The following is an 18162-nucleotide window of genomic DNA, read 5'->3' as shown; positions in this document are numbered from 1 at the left end:
TCATTTCTGCAGGATAGTGATGGTGCTGACCACAGCAGCTCATCCAGTGATTTCTGCAGGATGATGATGGTGCTGACCACAGCAGCTCATCCAGTGATTTCTACAGGATAGTGATGGTGCTGACCACAGCAGCTCATCTAGTCATTTCTGCAGGATAGTGATGGTGCTGACCACAGCAGCTCATCCAGTGATTTCTGCAGGATGATGATGGTCCAAAAAAAAGAACCAGACTTTGATATAAATCATGCTAACTCCATTATTAAGCATTTTACTTAGAGAGACAGAGTAATTACACATGCAGCAATTTTTATGAAAAAGTATAAATCCATTTATTTTACATATATGCTGACAAACAATTAAAAACAATTATTTAGCAGACAGTGAGCCATAGTAAATAATGAACCGATCAATTGGGGTGGTTTGCAGGTTTACAAATATATATCCTGAGTGGTATTAACATCAGTTAAATCACATTGCAGTAAACGGTTTAACACCAGTCTTTTTAGTAATCAGAAGGGCTTTATCTTCCCCTCTCCACGGGAGGTGGCAAACCGCAGGCAGAGAAAACACAAGTCACAGTTTAACAGCACGGGGCCATTATATATATATATATATCTCAGTCTATGCCTCAGGTGCAATCATAAATACAGGCTGCAGACGATCAATGCTCATGTGCCCAGTACACAGTTACCCTGTGCTGAAATCTCAGACCCCAGTTAGTGTCACCTCACTGAATCAAGCAAGAATATCTCATTTTGTGGTGTTAGCAGTGTTGAATCATGCTATTACCAGTCAGGAAGGCTGTTAGGACCCACTTACCACGTGACCCCTGGCCCCAATGCGCATTTCGCACTAGCTTCCTCAAGGGGGCGTGGCTACAGGCTCAGCCAATCACTCTTTTATGTCGGGCTAGAAGGCGGCGCATGCATTCAGCCCCTCCTGCCCTCCCCCCACCGTCCCCCGCTCCTCAACCACCTGGACATCAGGATTAAGTCACCTGCGTCCAGCGCGGATACTGACAGCGATGGACTGTGGAGAGGGCGGGGGGCACAAGGCACGGCACCTGATCAGGAACAGGAGAGAGAGGGCACTGTAAACAAAGGGTAACCCTATAGAGTCTGTTTTGAGGCCGAGTGCCAGAGAATCAGATCTTAAAGGAGAACACACAGAGAATCTCTATAAAACATTCCTCAATCTGCTTATTACATTTTCAAATGTCAATGTGCAGACCGGCATGACATGAGTCTTGCAGAACCCAAAACCTTATAAATTAACCACTTTTTTAGTAAACTTCATTGTTACATTACCTACCGGGCTTCTGCGATACCATGTCTGCCAGTCTGCACTCACACAGTTCCTTCAGATAGGAGTCGTGCAGACTTTATATGGGATTTCAGTTTCTTTAGTGTTCTGTCTTTCATATTCAACATGTGGAATCATCAGAATGAATTGACATTCGGCCTGAAAATAATAAGGGCAATTTGATTAGAGCCCGAATATACATAAAATGAGAGAATGTGCTCAGAGAAGACAAACAGGTTAAAAAATATTTTTTTAAAATAAAATGGTTTTGTTAAAAACCAAGGCGATTTTCATAAATTTCAATTGACCAAAGGGCGCTGCTGATGTGGAGTATTTTAGTAGAACATGGGCCCTAGAGGAAACTATTATAGAAAGGGAGAAAAGCTAAAAGCTTCATTCAAACCCATGGGGGTCTAGTTCCCAGAACGTAGATCCATTTACATTCCCGTTGTGCTAAGATTTTTCTAATATCGCCCCCTCTAATACCCAACCGGACATGTTCTATACCTCTTACTTTCAAACTTTTGGGATTACTCCCATGTTCCAGTTTGAAGTGTCGTGGGATCGTTTCTAATTCTTCAGTGTCATCCTGTGTCTTGGAGGCTATTATATCAAGCACGTGTTCACGGGGTCTGATTTTAAGTTGGCGTGTTGTTAAGCCTATATAAATTTTGTTGCAGTTACAGGTGGCGTAGTATATCACTTCTGACGTATTGCAGGTTATCCTCTGTCTAATAAAAAATTCCCTACTACCATCAGATGTTGAGAAAGTCTTTGTTCTTACGATGTTGCAACAGGCCACGCAGGCGCCGCATGGGTAACAGCCATTACTCGGTGGTCCTAAGTTAAACAGACTGCATTTTGCCGGAGTATAGTGACTCTTTACTAGGATATCTCTCAAATTTTTACTCCTCCTGGAGGTCATCTGTGGATTTTTAGACAACACTCCGGAAAAAGATGGTTCAGTCTGTAGAACTGGCCAATGTTTTTCCAGAACAGATCTCATGGTCTGCCATTCTGAGTTATACGTTGAAATAAATCTTATGGTGCCTCCCCTACCGGCGCCTACTTGGGTCGGCCGCAACAACGCATCACGTGACACCCCTTTTGCTCTATTATAGCCGTGTTTTATTGTTCTTTTACTATACCCACGTTCTGAGAATCTCACCCTCAGATCCTCAGCCTGCCTCTCAAATCCCTCTTTAGTTGAGCAGATCCGCTTAATTCTCAGAAATTGACCAACTGGGATGGCTTTAACTGTTGAATATTGGTGACCTGACCCTGCATGCAGCAGGGAGTTGACCGCAGTCTCTTTTCTATAGACATCTGTTTGTATTTGTAATTTCTCATCCACTTCTATCAAAATGTCCAAGAATTCGATCTTCTCCCTGCTGCATTTATAGGTCAGTTTAATGTTGAATTCATTCATGTTGAGAGAGGTCATGAACTGCCGGAGCACATCCCCATCACCCTGCCAAATAAACAAAATGTCGTCTATATAACGAAGCCACATGGGGACGGATGACATCATCTGCGCGTCCTCGTCGCCAAAAATTGTTCTTTCCCAATAACCCATAAAAAGGTTTGCGTACGAGGGCGCGCAGGCCACCCCCATTGCTGTGCCTCGCTTCTGCACATAGAACTGATCTTTAAAAACAAAAAAATTATGTGTGAGGATGTACTCCAGCAGCTCGACCACCAACTCACGTGTTCGACCATCCCAGTTGCTCATTCCGAGAAAAAAGCGGACCGCTTCTATACCCTGCCCATGATCTATACAGGTATAAAGAGCCTCTACATCTGAGGTTACAAGTATCATATCTGTTTCTAGGGTAATGTTATTAATCCGGGTGAGGACCTCAGTTGAGTCCCTCACATATGAGGGTAAGGTCTGAGCTAAAGGTTTTAAATAGTAATCTATGAAGATACAAATGGGTTGACAAAGACCCTCCAGGCCCGACACAATAGGGCGTCCTGGGGGCTCCAGAGGGTTCTTATGTACTTTTGGAACGAAGTATATTGTAGGGATTTTGGGAAATTTCACCAATAATCCCTCATATACTTTCTTCGGTATTATACCTTGTGAAAAGGCTTCATAAAGGATCATTTCCAGTTCCGCTGAGAAACTAGGGAGTGGGTTATTTTGAACTTTTAAATATGTATCCCTGTCTTTTAGTTGTTTATATGCTTCTCTTTCATACTTTTCTTTTGGCCACAGTACCACATTTCCCCCCTTGTCCGCCGGTTTGATCACAATGTCATCATATGATTTTAAATCGTCCAGAGCTTGACGTTCTGCTCTGGACAGGTTGTCTAATCGTTTTCTTGTGGTGATCTTTTGGAAATCATTGGTGACCAAGTTCACAAAGATCTCCACTGCCGGACAGGCGGACAAGGGGGGAAATGCTGCGGATCTAGGCATAATATTTTTAGGGAACTTACTTGGTCCTACCTCTGTTTGTTCTTCACTCAGCCTTTCTAAAGACATCAGGGCATCATCTTCTATTTGGTTGGGGGTCCTGTCTTCCAGATCGTTACTATCCATCCCTCGATTATGTACTTTGTGAAGAACCAATTTTCTCGCAAACAAATTTAGATCTTTTACAACTGAAAATAAATCAAAAGTATTAGTGGGTGAGAACGTCAGTCCCTTCTCCAACACCTGAATTTGTGCCGAGGAGAGAACATGGGTAGACAGGTTTATTACCTCCATCCTACTTTTATTTTTGTTGCTCGATTGGGAGGGGTTATTCTTTCCTTTTGGTACTTTTACTGCAGATAGCCACGCCCCCTTGAGGAAGCTAGTGCGAAATGCGCATTGGGGCCAGGGGTCACGTGGTAAGTGGGTCCTAACAGCCTTCCTGACTGGTAATAGCATGATTCAACACTGCTAACACCACAAAATGAGATATTCTTGCTTGATTCAGTGAGGTGACACTAACTGGGGTCTGAGATTTCAGCACAGGGTAACTGTGTACTGGGCACATGAGCACTGATCGTCTGCAGCCTGTATTTATGATTGCACCTGAGGCATAGACTGAGATATATATATATATATAATGGCCCCGTGCTGTTAAACTGTGACTTGTGTTTTCTCTGCCTGCGGTTTGCCACCTCCCGTGGAGAGGGGAAGATAAAGCCCTTCTGATTACTAAAAAGACTGGTGTTAAACCGTTTACTGCAATGTGATTTAACTGATGTTAATACCACTCAGGATATATATTTGTAAACCTGCAAACCACCCCAATTGATCGGTTCATTATTTACTATGGCTCACTGTCTGCTAAATAATTGTTTTTAATTGTTTGTCAGCATATATGTAAAATAAATGGATTTATACTTTTTCATAAAAATTGCTGCATGTGTAATTACTCTGTCTCTCTAAGTAAAAGGATGATGATGGTGATGCTGACCACAGCAGCTCATCCAGTGATTTCTGCAGGATGATGGTGGTGCTGACCACAGCAGCTCATTCAGTGATTTCTGCAGGATAGTGATTGTGCTGACCGCAGCAGGTCATCCAGTGATTTCTGCAGGATGATGGTGGTGCTGACCACAGCAGCTCATCCAGTGATTTCTGCAGGATGATGGTGGTGCTGACCACAGCAGCTCATCCAGTGATTTCTGCAGGATAGTGATGGTGCTGATCACAGCAGCTCATTCAGTGATTTCTGCAGGATAGTGATGGTGCTGACCACAGCAGCTCATCCAGTCATTTCTGCAGGATAGTGATGGTGCTGACCACAGCAGCTCATCCAGTGATTTCTGCAGGATGATGGTGGTGCTGACCACAGCAGCTCATTCAGTGATTTCTGCAGGATAGTGATGGTGCTGACCACAGCAGCTCATCCAGTGATTTCTGCAGGATAGTGATGGAGCTGACCACAGCAGCTCATCCAGTGATTTCTGCAGGATGAGGATGGTGCTGACCACAGCAGCTCATCCAGTGATTTCTGCAGGATGGTGATGGTGCTGACCACAGCAGCTCATCCAGTGATTTCTGCAGGATAGTGATGGTGCTGACCACAGCAGCTCATCCAGAGATTTCTGCAGGATGATGATGGTGCTGACCACAGCAGCTCATCCAGTGATTTCTGCAGGATGAGGATGGTGCTGACCACAGCAGCTCATCCAGTGATTTCTGCAGGATGGTGATGGTGCTGACCACAGCAGCTCATCCAGTGATTTCTGCAGGATAGTGATGGTGCTGACCACAGCTGCTCATCCAGTGATTTCTGCAGGATAGTGATGGTGCTGACCACAGCAGCTCATCCAGTGATTTCTGCAGGATGATGATGGTGCTGACCACAGCAGCTCATCCAGTGATTTCTGCAGGATAGTGATGGTGCTGACCACAGCAGCTCATTCAGTGATTTCTGCAGGATAGTGATGGTGCTGACCACAGCAGCTCATCCAGTGATTTCTGCAGGATGATGATGGTGCTGACCACAGCAGCTCATCCAGTGATTTCTGCAGGATAGTGATGGTGCTGACCACAGCAGCTCATCCAGTGATTTCTGCAGTATGATGATGGTGCTGACCACAGCTGCTCATCCAGTGATTTCTGCAGGATGATGATGGTGCTGACCACAGCAGCTCATCCAGTGATTTCTGCAGGATAGTGATGGTGCTGACCGCAGCAGCTCATCCAGTGATTTCTGCAGGATGATGGTGGTGCTGACCACAGCAGCTCATCCAGTGATTTCTGCAGGATGATGGTGGTGCTGACCACAGCAGCTCATCCAGTGATTTCTGCAGGATAGTGATGGTGCTGACTGCAGCAGGTCATCCAGTGATTTCTGCAGGATGATGGTGGTGCTGACCACAGCAGCTCATCCAGTGATTTCTGCAGGATAGTGATGGTGCTGACCACAGCAGCTCATCCAGTGATTTCTGCAGGATGATGGTGGTGCTGACCACTGCAGCTCATCCAGTGATTTCTGCAGGATGATGGTGGTGCTGACCACAGCAGCTCATCCAGTGATTTCTGCAGGATGATGGTGGTGCTCACCACAGCAGCTCATCCAGTGATTTCTGCAGGATAGTGATGGTGCTGACCGCAGCAGCTCATCCAGTGATTTCTGCAGGATGATGGTGGTGCTGACCACTGCAGCTCATCCAGTGATTTCTGCAGGATGATGGTGGTACTGACCACAGCAGCTCATCCAGTGATTTCTGCAGGATAGTAATGGTGCTGACCACAGCAGCTCATCCAGTCATTTCTGCAGGATAGTGATGGTGCTGACCACAGCAGCTCATCCAGTCATTTCTGCAGGATAGTGATGGTGCTGACTGCAGCAGCTCATCCAGTGATTTCTGCAGGATAGTGATGGTGTTGACCACAGCAGCTCATCCAGTCATTTCTGCAGGATAGTGATGGTGCTGACCACAGCTGCTCATCCAGTGATTTCTGCAGGATGATGGTGGTGCTGACCACAGCAGCTCATCCAGTGATTTCTGCAGGATAGTGATGGTGCTGACCACAGCAGCTCATCCAGTGATTTCTGCAGGATGATGGTGGTGCTGACCACAGCAGCTCATCCAGTGATTTCTGCAGGATGATGGTGGTGCTGACCACAGCAGCTCATCCAGTCATTTCTGCAGGATAGTGATGGTGCTGACCACAGCAGCTCATCCAGTGATTTCTGCAGGATGATGGTGGTGCTGACCACAGCAGCTCATCCAGTGATTTCTGCAGGATGATGGTGGTGCTGACCACAGCAGCTCATCCAGTGATTTCTGCAGGATGATGGTGGTGCTGACCACAGCAGCTCATCCAGTGATTTCTGCAGGATGATGGTGGTGCTGACCACAGCAGCTCATCCAGTGATTTCTGCAGGATAGTGATGGTGCTGACCACAGCAGCTCATCCAGTGATTTCTGCAGGATGATGGTGGTGCTGACCACAGCAGCTCATCCAGTGATTTCTGCAGGATGATGGTGGTGCTGACCACAGCAGCTCATCCAGTCATTTCTGCAGGATAGTGATGGTGCTGACCACAGCAGCTCATCCAGTGATTTCTGCAGGATGATGGTGGTGCTGACCACAGCAGCTCATCCAGTGATTTCTGCAGGATAGTGATGGTGCTGACCACAGCAGCTCATCCAGTGATTTCTGCAGGATGATGGTGGTGCTGACCACAGCAGCTCATCCAGTCATTTCTGCAGGATAGTGATGGTGCTGACCACAGCAGCTCATCCAGTGATTTCTGCAGGATGATGGTGGTGCTGACCACTGCAGCTCATCCAGTGATTTCTGCAGGACGCTGATTGTGCTGACCACAGCAGCTCATCCAGTGATTTCTGCAGGATGATGGTGGTGCTGACCACAGCAGCTCATCCAGTGATTTCTGCAGGATGATGGTGGTGCTGACCACAGCAGCTCATCCAGTCATTTCTGCAGGATAGTGATGGTGCTGACCACAGCAGCTCATCCAGTGATTTCTGCAGGATGATGATGGTGCTGACCACAGCAGCTCATCCAGTGATTTCTGCAGGATAGTGATGGTGCTGACCACAGCAGCTCATCCAGTGATTTCTGCGGGATGGTGATGGTACTGACCACAGCAGCTCATCCAGTGATTTCTTCAGGATGTTGATAGTGCAGACCACAGCAGCTCATCCAGTGATGTCTGCAGGATGATGGTGGTGCTGACCACAGCAGCTCATCCAGTGATGTCTGCAGAATAGTGATGGTGCTGACCACAGCAGCTCATTCAGTGATTTCTGCAGGATGATGGTGGTGCTGACCACAGCAGCTGATCCAGTGATTTCTGCAGGATAGTTATGGTGCTGACCACAGCAGCTCATCCAGTGATTTCTGCAGGATAGTGATGGTGCTGACCACAGCAGCTCATTCAGTAATTTCTGCAGGATGATGGTGGTGCTGACCACAGCAGCTCATCCAGTGATTTCTGCAGGAAGGTGATGGTGCTGACCACAGCAACTCATCCAGTGATGTCTGCAGGATGATGGTGGTGCTGACCACAGCAGCTCATCCAGTGATTTCTGCAGGATGGTGATGGTGCTGACCACAGCAGCTCATCCAGTGATTTCTGTAAGATGATGATGGTGGTGCTGACCACAGCAGCTCATCCAGTGATGTCTGCAGGATGATGGTGGTGCTGACGACAGCAGCTCATCCAGTGATTTCTGCAGGATGATGATGGTGCTGACCACAGCAGTTCATCCAGTGATTTCTGCAATATGATGATGGTGCTGACCACAGCAGCTCATCCAGTGATTTCTGCAATATGATGATGGTGCTGACCACAGCAGCTCATCCAGTGATTTCTGCAGGATGATGATGGTGCTGACCACAGCAGCTCATCCAGTGATTTCTGCAGGATGATGGTGGTGCTGACCACAGCAGCTCATCCAGTAATTTCTGCAGGATAGTGATTGTGCTGACCGCAGCAGGTCATCCAGTGATTTCTGCAGGATAGTGATGGTGCTGACCACAGCAGCTCATCCAGTCATTTCTGCAGGATAGTGATGGTGCTGACCACAGCAGCTCATCCAGTCATTTCTGCAGGATAGTGATGGTGCTGACCACAGCAGCTCATCCAGTGATTTCTGCAGGATGATAGTGGTACTCACAACAGCAGCTCATCCAGTGATTTCTGCAGGATGATGGTGGTGCTGACCACAGCAGCTCATCCAGTGATTTCTGTAGGATGATGATGGTGGTGCTGACCACAGCAGCTCATCCAGTGATTTCTGCAGGAAGGTGATGGTGCTGACCGCAGCAGCTCATCCAGTGATTTCTGCAGCATGATGGTGGTGCTGACCACTGCAGCTCATCCAGTGATTTCTGCAGGATGATGGTGGTGCTGACCACAGCAGCTCATCCAGTGATTTCTGCAGGATGATGATGGTGCTGACCACAGCAGCTCATCCAGTGATTTCTGCAAGATGATGATGGTGCTGACCACAGCAGCTTATCCAGTGATTTCTGCAGGATGATGGTGCTGACCACAGTAGCTCATCCAGTGATTTCTGCAGGATGATGATGGTGCTGACCACAGCAGCTCATCCAGTGATTTCTGCAGGATGATGATGGTGCTGACCACAGCAGCTCATCCAGTGATTTCTGCAGAATGATGATGGTGCTGACCACAGCAGCTCATCCAGTGATTTCTACTGGATGATGATGGTGCTGACCATAGCAGCTCATCCAGTGATTTCTGCAGGTTGGTGATGGTGCTGACCACAGCAGTTCATCCATTGATTTCTGCAGGATGAGGATGGTGCTGACCACGGCAGCTCATTCAGTGATTTCTGCAGGATGATGGTGGTGCTGACCACAGCAGCTCATCCAGTGATTTCTGCAGGATGATGATGGTGCTGACCACAGCAGCTCATCCAGTGATTTCTGCAGGATGATGATGGTGCTGACCAAAGCAGCTCATCCAGTGATTTCTGCAGGATGATGGTGGTACTCACCACAGCAGCTCATCCAGTGATTTCTGCAGGATAATGGTAATGCTGACCACAGCAGCTCATCCAGTGATTTCTGCAGGATGATGGTGGTGCTGACCACAGCAGCTCATTCAGTGATTCCTGTAGGATGATGGTGGTGCTGACCTCAGCAGCTCATCCAGTGATTTCTGCCGGATGATGATGATGCTGACCTCAGCAGCACATCCAGTGATTTCTGCAGGATGATAGTGGTACTCACAACAGCAGCTCATCCAGTGATTTCTGCAGGATGATGGTGGTGCTCACCACAGCAGTTCATCCAGTGATTTCTGCAGGATGATGATGGTGCTGACCACAGCAGCTCATCCAGTGATTTCTGCAGGATAGTGATGGTGCTGACCACAGCAGCTCATCCAGTGATTTCTGCAGGATGATGGTGGTACTCACAACAGCAGCTCATCCAGTGATTTCTGCAGGATGATGATGGTGCTGACCACAGCAGCACATCCAGTGATTTCTGCAGGATGGTGATTGTGCTGACCACAGCTGCTCATCCAGTGATTTCTGCAGGATGATGGTGGTACTCACAACAGCAGCTCATCCAGTGATTTCTGCAGGATGATGGTGGTGCTGACCACAGCAGCTCATCCAGTGATTTCTGCAGGATGATGGTGGTGCTGACCACAGCAGCTGATCAAGTGATTTCTGCAGGATGATGATGGTGCTGACCACAGCAGCTCATCCAGTGATTTCTGCAATATGATGATGGTGCTGACCACAGCAGCTCATCCAGTGATTTCTGCCGGATGATGATGATGCTGACCACAGCAGCTCATCCAGTCATTTCTGCAGGATGATGGTGGTGCTGACCACAGCAGCTCATCCAGTGATTTCTGCAGAATGGTGATGGTGCTGACCACAGCAGGTCATCCAGTGATTTCTGCAATATGATGATGGTGCTGACCACAGCAGCTCATCCAGTGATTTCTGCGGATGATGATGATGCTGACCACAGCAGCTCATCCAGTGATTTCTGCTGGATGATGGTGGTGCTGACCACAGCAGCTCATCCAGTGATGTCTGCAGGATGATGGTGGTGCTCACCACAGCAGTTCATCCAGTGATTTCTGCAATATGATGATGGTGCTGACCACAGCAGCTCATCCAGTGATTTCTGCAGGATGATGATGGTGCTGACCACAGCAGCTCATCCAGTGATTTCTGCAGGATGATGTTGGTGCTGACCACAGCAGCTCATCCAGTGATTTCTGCAGGATGATGGTGCTGACCACAGCTGCTCATCCAGTGATTTCTGCAGGATGATGATGATGCTGACCACAGCAGCTCATCCAGTGATTTCTGCAGGATGATGGTGGTGCTGACCACAGCAGCTCATCCAGTGATTTCTGCAGGGTGATGATGGTGCTGACCACAGCTGCTCATACAGTGATTTCTGCAGGATGATGAAGGTGCTGACCACAGCTGCTCATACAGTGATTTCTGCAGGATGATGGTGATGCTGACCACAGCAGCTCATCCAGTGATTTCTGCAGGATGATGGTGGTGCTGACCACAGCAGCTCATCCAGTGATTTCTGCAGGGTGATGATGGTGCTGACCACAGCAGTTCATCCAGTGATTTCTGCAGGATGATGGTGATGCTGACCACAGCAGCTCATCCAGTGATTTCTGCAGGATGATGGTGGTGCTGACCACAGCAGCTCATCCAGTGATTTCTGCAGGATGATGATGATGGTGCTGACCACAGCAGCTCATCCAGTGATTTCTGCAGGATGATGATGATGGTGCTGACCACAGCAGCTCATCCAGTGATTTCTGCAGGATGATGGTGATGCTGACCACAGCAGCTCATCCAGTGATTTCTGCAGGATGATGGTGGTGCTGACCACAGCAGCTCATCCAGTGATTTCTGCAGGGTGATGATGGTGCTGACCACAGCAGCTCATCCAGTGATTTCTGCAGGATGATGATGGTGCTGACCACAGCTGCTCATACAGTGATTTCTGCAGGATGATGGTGGTGCTGACCACAGCAGCTCATCCAGTGATTTCTGCAGGATGATGGTGATGCTGACCACAGCAGCTCATCCAGTGATTTCTGCAGGATAGTGATGGTGCTGACCACAGCAGCTCATCCAGTGATTTCTGCAGGATGGTGATGGTGCTGACCACAGCAGCTCATCCAGTGATTTCTGCAGGATGATGGTGGTACTCACCACAGCAGCTCATCCAGTGATTTCTGCAGGATGAGGATGGTGCTGACCACAGCAGCTCATCCAGTGATTTCTGCAGGATGGTGATGGTGCTGACCACAGCAGCTCATCCAGTGATTTCTGCAGGATAGTGATGGTGCTGACCACAGCAGCTCATCCAGTGATTTCTGCAGGATGGTGATGGTGCTGACCACAGCAGCTCATCCAGTGATTTCTGCAGGATGATGGTGGTGCTGACCACAGCAGTTCATCCAGTGATTTCTGCAGGATAGTGATGGTGCTGACCACAGCAGCTCATCCAGTGATTTCTGCAGGATGATGGTGGTGCTGACCACAGCAGCTCATCCAGTGATTTCTGCAGGATAGTGATAGTGCTGACCACAGCAGCTCATCCAGTGATTTCTGCAGGATGATGGTGGTGCTGACCACAGCAGCTCATCCAGTGATTTCTGCAGGATAGTGATGGTGCTGACCACAGCAGCTCATCCAGTGATTTCTGCTGGATGATGGTGGTGCTGACCCCAGCAGCTCATCCAGTGATTTCTGCAGGATGATGATGGTGCTGACCACAGCAGCTCATCCAGTGATTTCTGCAGGATGATGGTGGTGCTGACCACAGCAGCTCATCCAGTCATTTCTGCAGGATAGTGATGGTGCTGACCACAGCAGCTCATCCAGTGATTTCTGCAGGATGATGATGGTGCTGACCACAGCTGCTCATACAGTGATTTCTGCAGGATGATGGTGGTGCTGACCACAGCAGCTGATCCAGTGATTTCTGCAGGGTGATGATGGTGCTGACCACAGCTGCTCATACAGTGATTTCTGCAGGATGATGGTGGTGCTGACCACAGCAGCTCATCCAGTGATTTCTGCAGGATGATGGTGATGCTGACCACAGCAGCTTATCCAGTGATTTCTGCAGGATAGTGATGGTGCTGACCACAGCAGCTCATCCAGTGATTTCTGCAGGATGATGGTGATGCTGACCACAGCAGCTCATCCAGTGATTTCTGCAGGATAGTGATGGTGCTGACCACAGCAGCTCATCCAGTGATTTCTGCACGATGATGATGGTGCTGACCACAGCAACTCATCCAGTGATTTCTGCAGGATGATGATGGTGCTGACCACAGCAGCTCATCCAGTGATTTCTGCAGGATGATGATGGTGCTGACCACAGCAGCTCATCCAGTCATTTCTGCAGGATGATGGTGGTGGTGCTGACCACAGCAGCTCATCCAGTGATTTCTGCAGGATAGTGATGGTGTTGACCACAGCAGCTCATCCAGTGATTTCTGCAGGATGATGATGAGGACTCCCTTCTGAGCACTAAGGGGCACCTCTTTTGAACACTGTCCGCTCCTTGTAATGCTGCCAGTCATTGACATCAAACCAATATTTGTGCTATGTCTTTAACAGAGTTGTGTACAACAAGACCACTAGAATGGCATCCAACGCCCCCGGGGTTGACATTCGGGTTCCTGGATTTGGGAAGACGTTTTCTGTAGAATATCTGGATAAAAGCAAGTTAGCGGGTAAGAGGCGTCCAGGAGTCCGACATGATCGCGGGATGTTGTGAGGAAATCTGCAGCTGATCCTGCTTCATATTCTGTTACTCTTCGCTCAGGTTATTTTCACACTCTCGTACAAAACCTGGTGAACAATGGCTATGTGAGAGATGAGACCGTCCGGGCCGCCCCCTACGACTGGAGGATCGCTCCCAGTGAGTACATGATGTCCAGGCTGTGCCAGCCGGTAACACCTTGTATGGGGCCCTCGAGGTCTCCTCACCAGGCAGACCTCTGTGGCCACTGTCCCTGCAGCCACTGTCCTAAGAGCCTGTGTATCCTGTGTGAGGTTGTCAGCCCCGCCCCTAATGATGACATCACTGATATAGTGACATGTGACCAGACATGAGACCACACTGCTTATACTCCAGCCCCACCCCCTGGTGATGACATCACTGATATGGCGACATGTGACCAGACATGAGACTACACCCCTTATACTCCAGCCCCACCCCTAGTGATGACATCACTGATATAGTGACATGTGACCAGACATGAGACCACACCCCTTATACTACAGCACCGCCCCCCCGTGATGACATCACTGATATGGCGACATGTGACCAGACATGAGACTACACTCCTTATACTCCATCTCCCCCTAATGATGACATCACTGATATGGTGACATATGACCACACCCCTTATACTCCAGCACCGCCCCCCGGTGATGACATCACTGATATGGTGACATATGACCAGACACGAGACCACACCCCTTACACTCCAGCACTGGCCCCTCATCTATCACTGCTGACAACCTGCCTGTATACATGTGTGAGAGGTTGTCAGCCCCGCCCCCGGTGATGACATCACTGATATAGTGACATGTAACCAGACATGAGACCACACCCCTTATACTCCAGCCCCACCCCCTGGTGATGACATCACTGATTTAATGACATGTGACCACACCCCTTATAACCCAGGCCCGCCCCCTGGTGATGACATCACTGATATAGTGACTTCATCTTGATGATTTCTTCACTTTCTATAATTCTTCTCTTTGACTTTCACAGATGGACAGAAGGAATATTTTGATAAACTGCAGCGTCTGATTGAGGAGATGTCGTTGCAGTACGAGCGGCCTGTGTTCCTGATCGGTCACAGCCTCGGTAATCTCTACCTGCTCTACTTCCTTCACCATCAGCCGGCGGAGTGGAAGAAGAAATATATCAAGGGTTTCATATCTTTGGGGGCTCCGTGGGGGGGGGCAGTGAAGCCCCTACTCGTTCTCATGTCAGGTGAGTGGACCATCTGTAAGGGGCACCGTGCCAGGACACGGCCGTAGCCGGATGCTGTGCTTTCTTGGAGGTGTGAGGTTCCTCTTCCATGATTTCCATGTGTCTTGCATGTGGCCATATCCCATCTGAGAGCAGCTCTCTGAAGATCCGCGTGGGGGAGCGATGGAGGCGTTAGAAGTTATTAGTAGAGCAGGAGCGTCCACCCAGCGCCCACCACAGCATCTGATCCATGCAGCCCGGCACGGGTCATTGTCATGGGCAGCTATGCCGGCGTCACCTTGTCTGTTGGGCACACCGCGGATGGGATCTGAGGATGAATGCGTCCACACACTATACTTAGCTGTTAGATGAACATTTATTTCATCATCTCTCCTGACTGCCCCATATACAGGATCACCCAGCTAAGCCGTGGTGGAATCCACCGCACGCACCAAGGTGAAATCCACCACACTCACCAAGGTGGAATCCACCGCACTCACCAAGGTAGAATCCACTGCACGCACCAAGGTGGAATCCAACGCACTAACCAAGGTGGAATCCACCGCCGTCATCAAGGTAGAATACACCGCACTCACCAATATGGAAACCACCACACACTCCTAGGTGAAATCCACCGCACTCACCAAGGTGAAATCCACCACACTCACCAAGGTGGAATCCACCGCACTCACCAAGGTAGAATCCACCGCACTCACCAAGGTAGAAACCACCACACGCACCAAGGTGGAATCCAACGCAATCACAAAGGTGGAATCCACCGCAGTCATCAAGGTGGAATCTACCGCACGCACCAAGGTGGAATCTACCGCACGCACCAAGGTGGAATCCACCGCACTCACCAAGGTGGAATCCACTGCACTCACCAAGGTGGAAACCACCACACACAACTAGGTGAAATCCACCGCACTCATCAAGGTGAAATCCACAGCACTCACCAAGGTGGAATCCACCGCGCTCACAAAAGGTAGAATCCACCGCACGCACCAAGGTGGAATCCGACGCACTCACCAAGATGGAATCCACCACAGTCATCAAGGTGGAATCTACCGCATGCACCAAGGTGGAATCCACCGCACTCACCAAGGTGGAAACCACCACACACACCTAGGTGAAATCCACCGCACTCATCAAGGTGAAATCCACAGCACTCACCAAGGTGGAATCCACTCATTTTTTTTCTTCATGCAAAGTAATTAAGATGGTACGGGATAGCAAGTGAAGACAATGAGTCTATGGCCACTTCACACCCGTGCAGCTTTCTCAAGACCCCTCTAGACTCGTCTATCCTCTGCCTGACACTTCTATTCTACTCCTTTTCCTCCAGACTCATCTGTGTTCCTCCTACTCCAGACTTCTCTGTTCTACACATCTTCCAGATGTCCTCTTTGTCCTCCAGACTCCTCCACTCTTTTGACCTCCTCTTCCAGACTCATCTGTCCTCTTCCTCTTGCAGACGCATCTGCCGTCCTCTTCCTCCAGACTCCACTGTCCCCCTCTTCCTTCAGACACCTCTTTTTTTTCTCCTCCTCCAGACTCCTCCGTTCTCCCTCCTCCTCCAGACCGCTCTTTTTTCCTCCTCCTAGAGTCCTGTATCCCCCTCCTACTCCTGACTACTCAGACCTCCTCCTCCTCCAGACTCCTCTGTCCTCCTCCTACAGACCCCTCTACTCTCCTCCTCCAGACTCCTCTGTCCTCCTCCTCCTATAGACTCCTCTACTCTCCTCCTCCAGACTCCTCTGTCCTCCCCCTCTTCCAGATTCCTCTATTTTCTTCCTCCAGACTCACCTGTCCTCCTCCTCAAGACTCCTCTGTCCTCCCCCACCTCCAGACTCCTCTATTTTCCTCTTCCAGACTCACCTGTCCTCCTCCGCCTCCAAACTCCTCTATTTTCCTCCTCCAGACTCCTCTGTCCTTCTCTTCCTCCAGACCGCTCTTTTTTCCTCCTCCTCCTAGAGTCCTGTATCCCCTTCCTACTCCTGACTACTCAGGCCTCCTCCTCCTCCAGACTCCTCTGTCCTATTCTTCCTGTAGACTCCTCTACCCTCCTCCTCCAGACTCCTCTGTCATCCTCCTACAGACCCCACTACTCTCCTCCTCCAGACTCCTCTGTCCTCCCCCTCTTCCAGACTCCTCTGTCCTCCTCCTCCTATAGACTCCTCTTCTCTCCTCCTCCAGACTCCTCTGTCTTCCCCCTCCTCCAGGCTCCTCTGTCCTCCCTCTCCTCCAGATTCCTCTATATTCCTCCTCCAGACTCACCTGTCCTCCTCCTCCTCCAGACTCCTCTGTCCTCTGCCTCCCCCATATTCCTGTATTTTCCTTCTCCAGACTCACCTGTCCTCCTCCTCCTCCAGACTCCTCTATTTTCCTTCTCCAGACTCCTCTGACCGTTTCCCCCTGCAGACTCACCTGTCCTCCCCCTCCTCCAGACTCATCTGTCCTCCCCCTCGTCCTACAGACTTCTCTACTCTCCTCCAGACTCCTCTGTCCTCCTCCTCCTCCAGACTCATCAGGGGTTTGCTGCTTACCCCTCTTCAGGTCACAAGTAGTATGACGATATGGGGACCTTAAACTCATGTGACGATTCAGGGAGCCCAACAACTGTTCTTTGTGCAGTTCTTCGGCACACTTAGGCAGAGGCTCGTACCATCGGCATAATGATGTTCGGTTCTAGAGGATTTCTTCCTGGCTCTAACCTCCCGCTGACACTATCCTCCACTGAGGTATTGGTCGATATTTTGGCCAAAACACGTAAGCTCGCAACCTGCGTCAAGGGTTCTCATACTTGCGAGTCCTAACACTAAAATTAAAACCGGTTCACAGAAAAGGACCAAGATTTAAAAAAAAAATCACAAAAATGTGCAATAAAAAGATGAAAAATAATGTATAAGACCTTATGCACTATTTTTCATCTTTTTATTGCATACTTTTCCATTTTGCAGGATGCGGACAGGCCCTTTAGTGTTGGTTGGGTGTACTGGAGCGTCTGTCTTGTGGGGTGCACTTACTTACATAGTATGGGCGTCATCAATAGCCAGACACAGTGCATCACACCTATCTGTGTGACTGGCGTCCTGTGCAAGCCCCATCCGTGTGCATGTATAATACACAGCCCATTCCATCAGCTGGGAGGTCCGTGAGAGGCTGTTTCCATCCATACTCTGCACCTGTGCTGCCCCCCGCGCCTTGATCATGGGGGTCTGCTGCGTTCTGCAGTGCATTGTGCTCTCACCTGGGGTTGGGAAGGATTTTTTTCCTCGGTGTCCACAACATTCTCCATGCCTGCTCTAACGCGTTTTATGCCCCTCCAGCACGTTGTATGCCCCTCCAACACGTTGTATGCCCCTCTAACACGTTGTATGCCCCTCTAGCACGTTGTATGCCCCTCCAGCACG

The 18162-nt window shown here is 49.3% G+C and overlaps 1 protein-coding gene across 1 annotated transcript in view; it reads left to right on the top strand.

Annotated features, from left to right (window-relative positions):
- LCAT (lecithin-cholesterol acyltransferase) overlaps nucleotides 1–18162 on the top strand; it is a 171127-nt gene that overhangs the window by 87528 nt on the left and 65437 nt on the right. Inside the window, exons 3-5 of the mRNA XM_073659884.1 lie at nucleotides 13378–13493; nucleotides 13586–13681; nucleotides 14546–14770. Of these exons, the coding sequence (XP_073515985.1) occupies nucleotides 13378–13493; nucleotides 13586–13681; nucleotides 14546–14770 (437 nt within the window). The remainder of the gene's footprint in view (nucleotides 1–13377; nucleotides 13494–13585; nucleotides 13682–14545; nucleotides 14771–18162) is intronic.

Source organism: Phyllobates terribilis, unplaced genomic scaffold (genome assembly GCF_046119375.1).
Source record: "Phyllobates terribilis strain yellow unplaced genomic scaffold, ASM4611937v1 Scaffold_14__1_contigs__length_39327217, whole genome shotgun sequence".
Classification (NCBI taxonomy): Eukaryota; Metazoa; Chordata; class Amphibia; order Anura; family Dendrobatidae; genus Phyllobates; species Phyllobates terribilis.
This window is presented reverse-complemented; position numbering and strand designations above follow the sequence as displayed.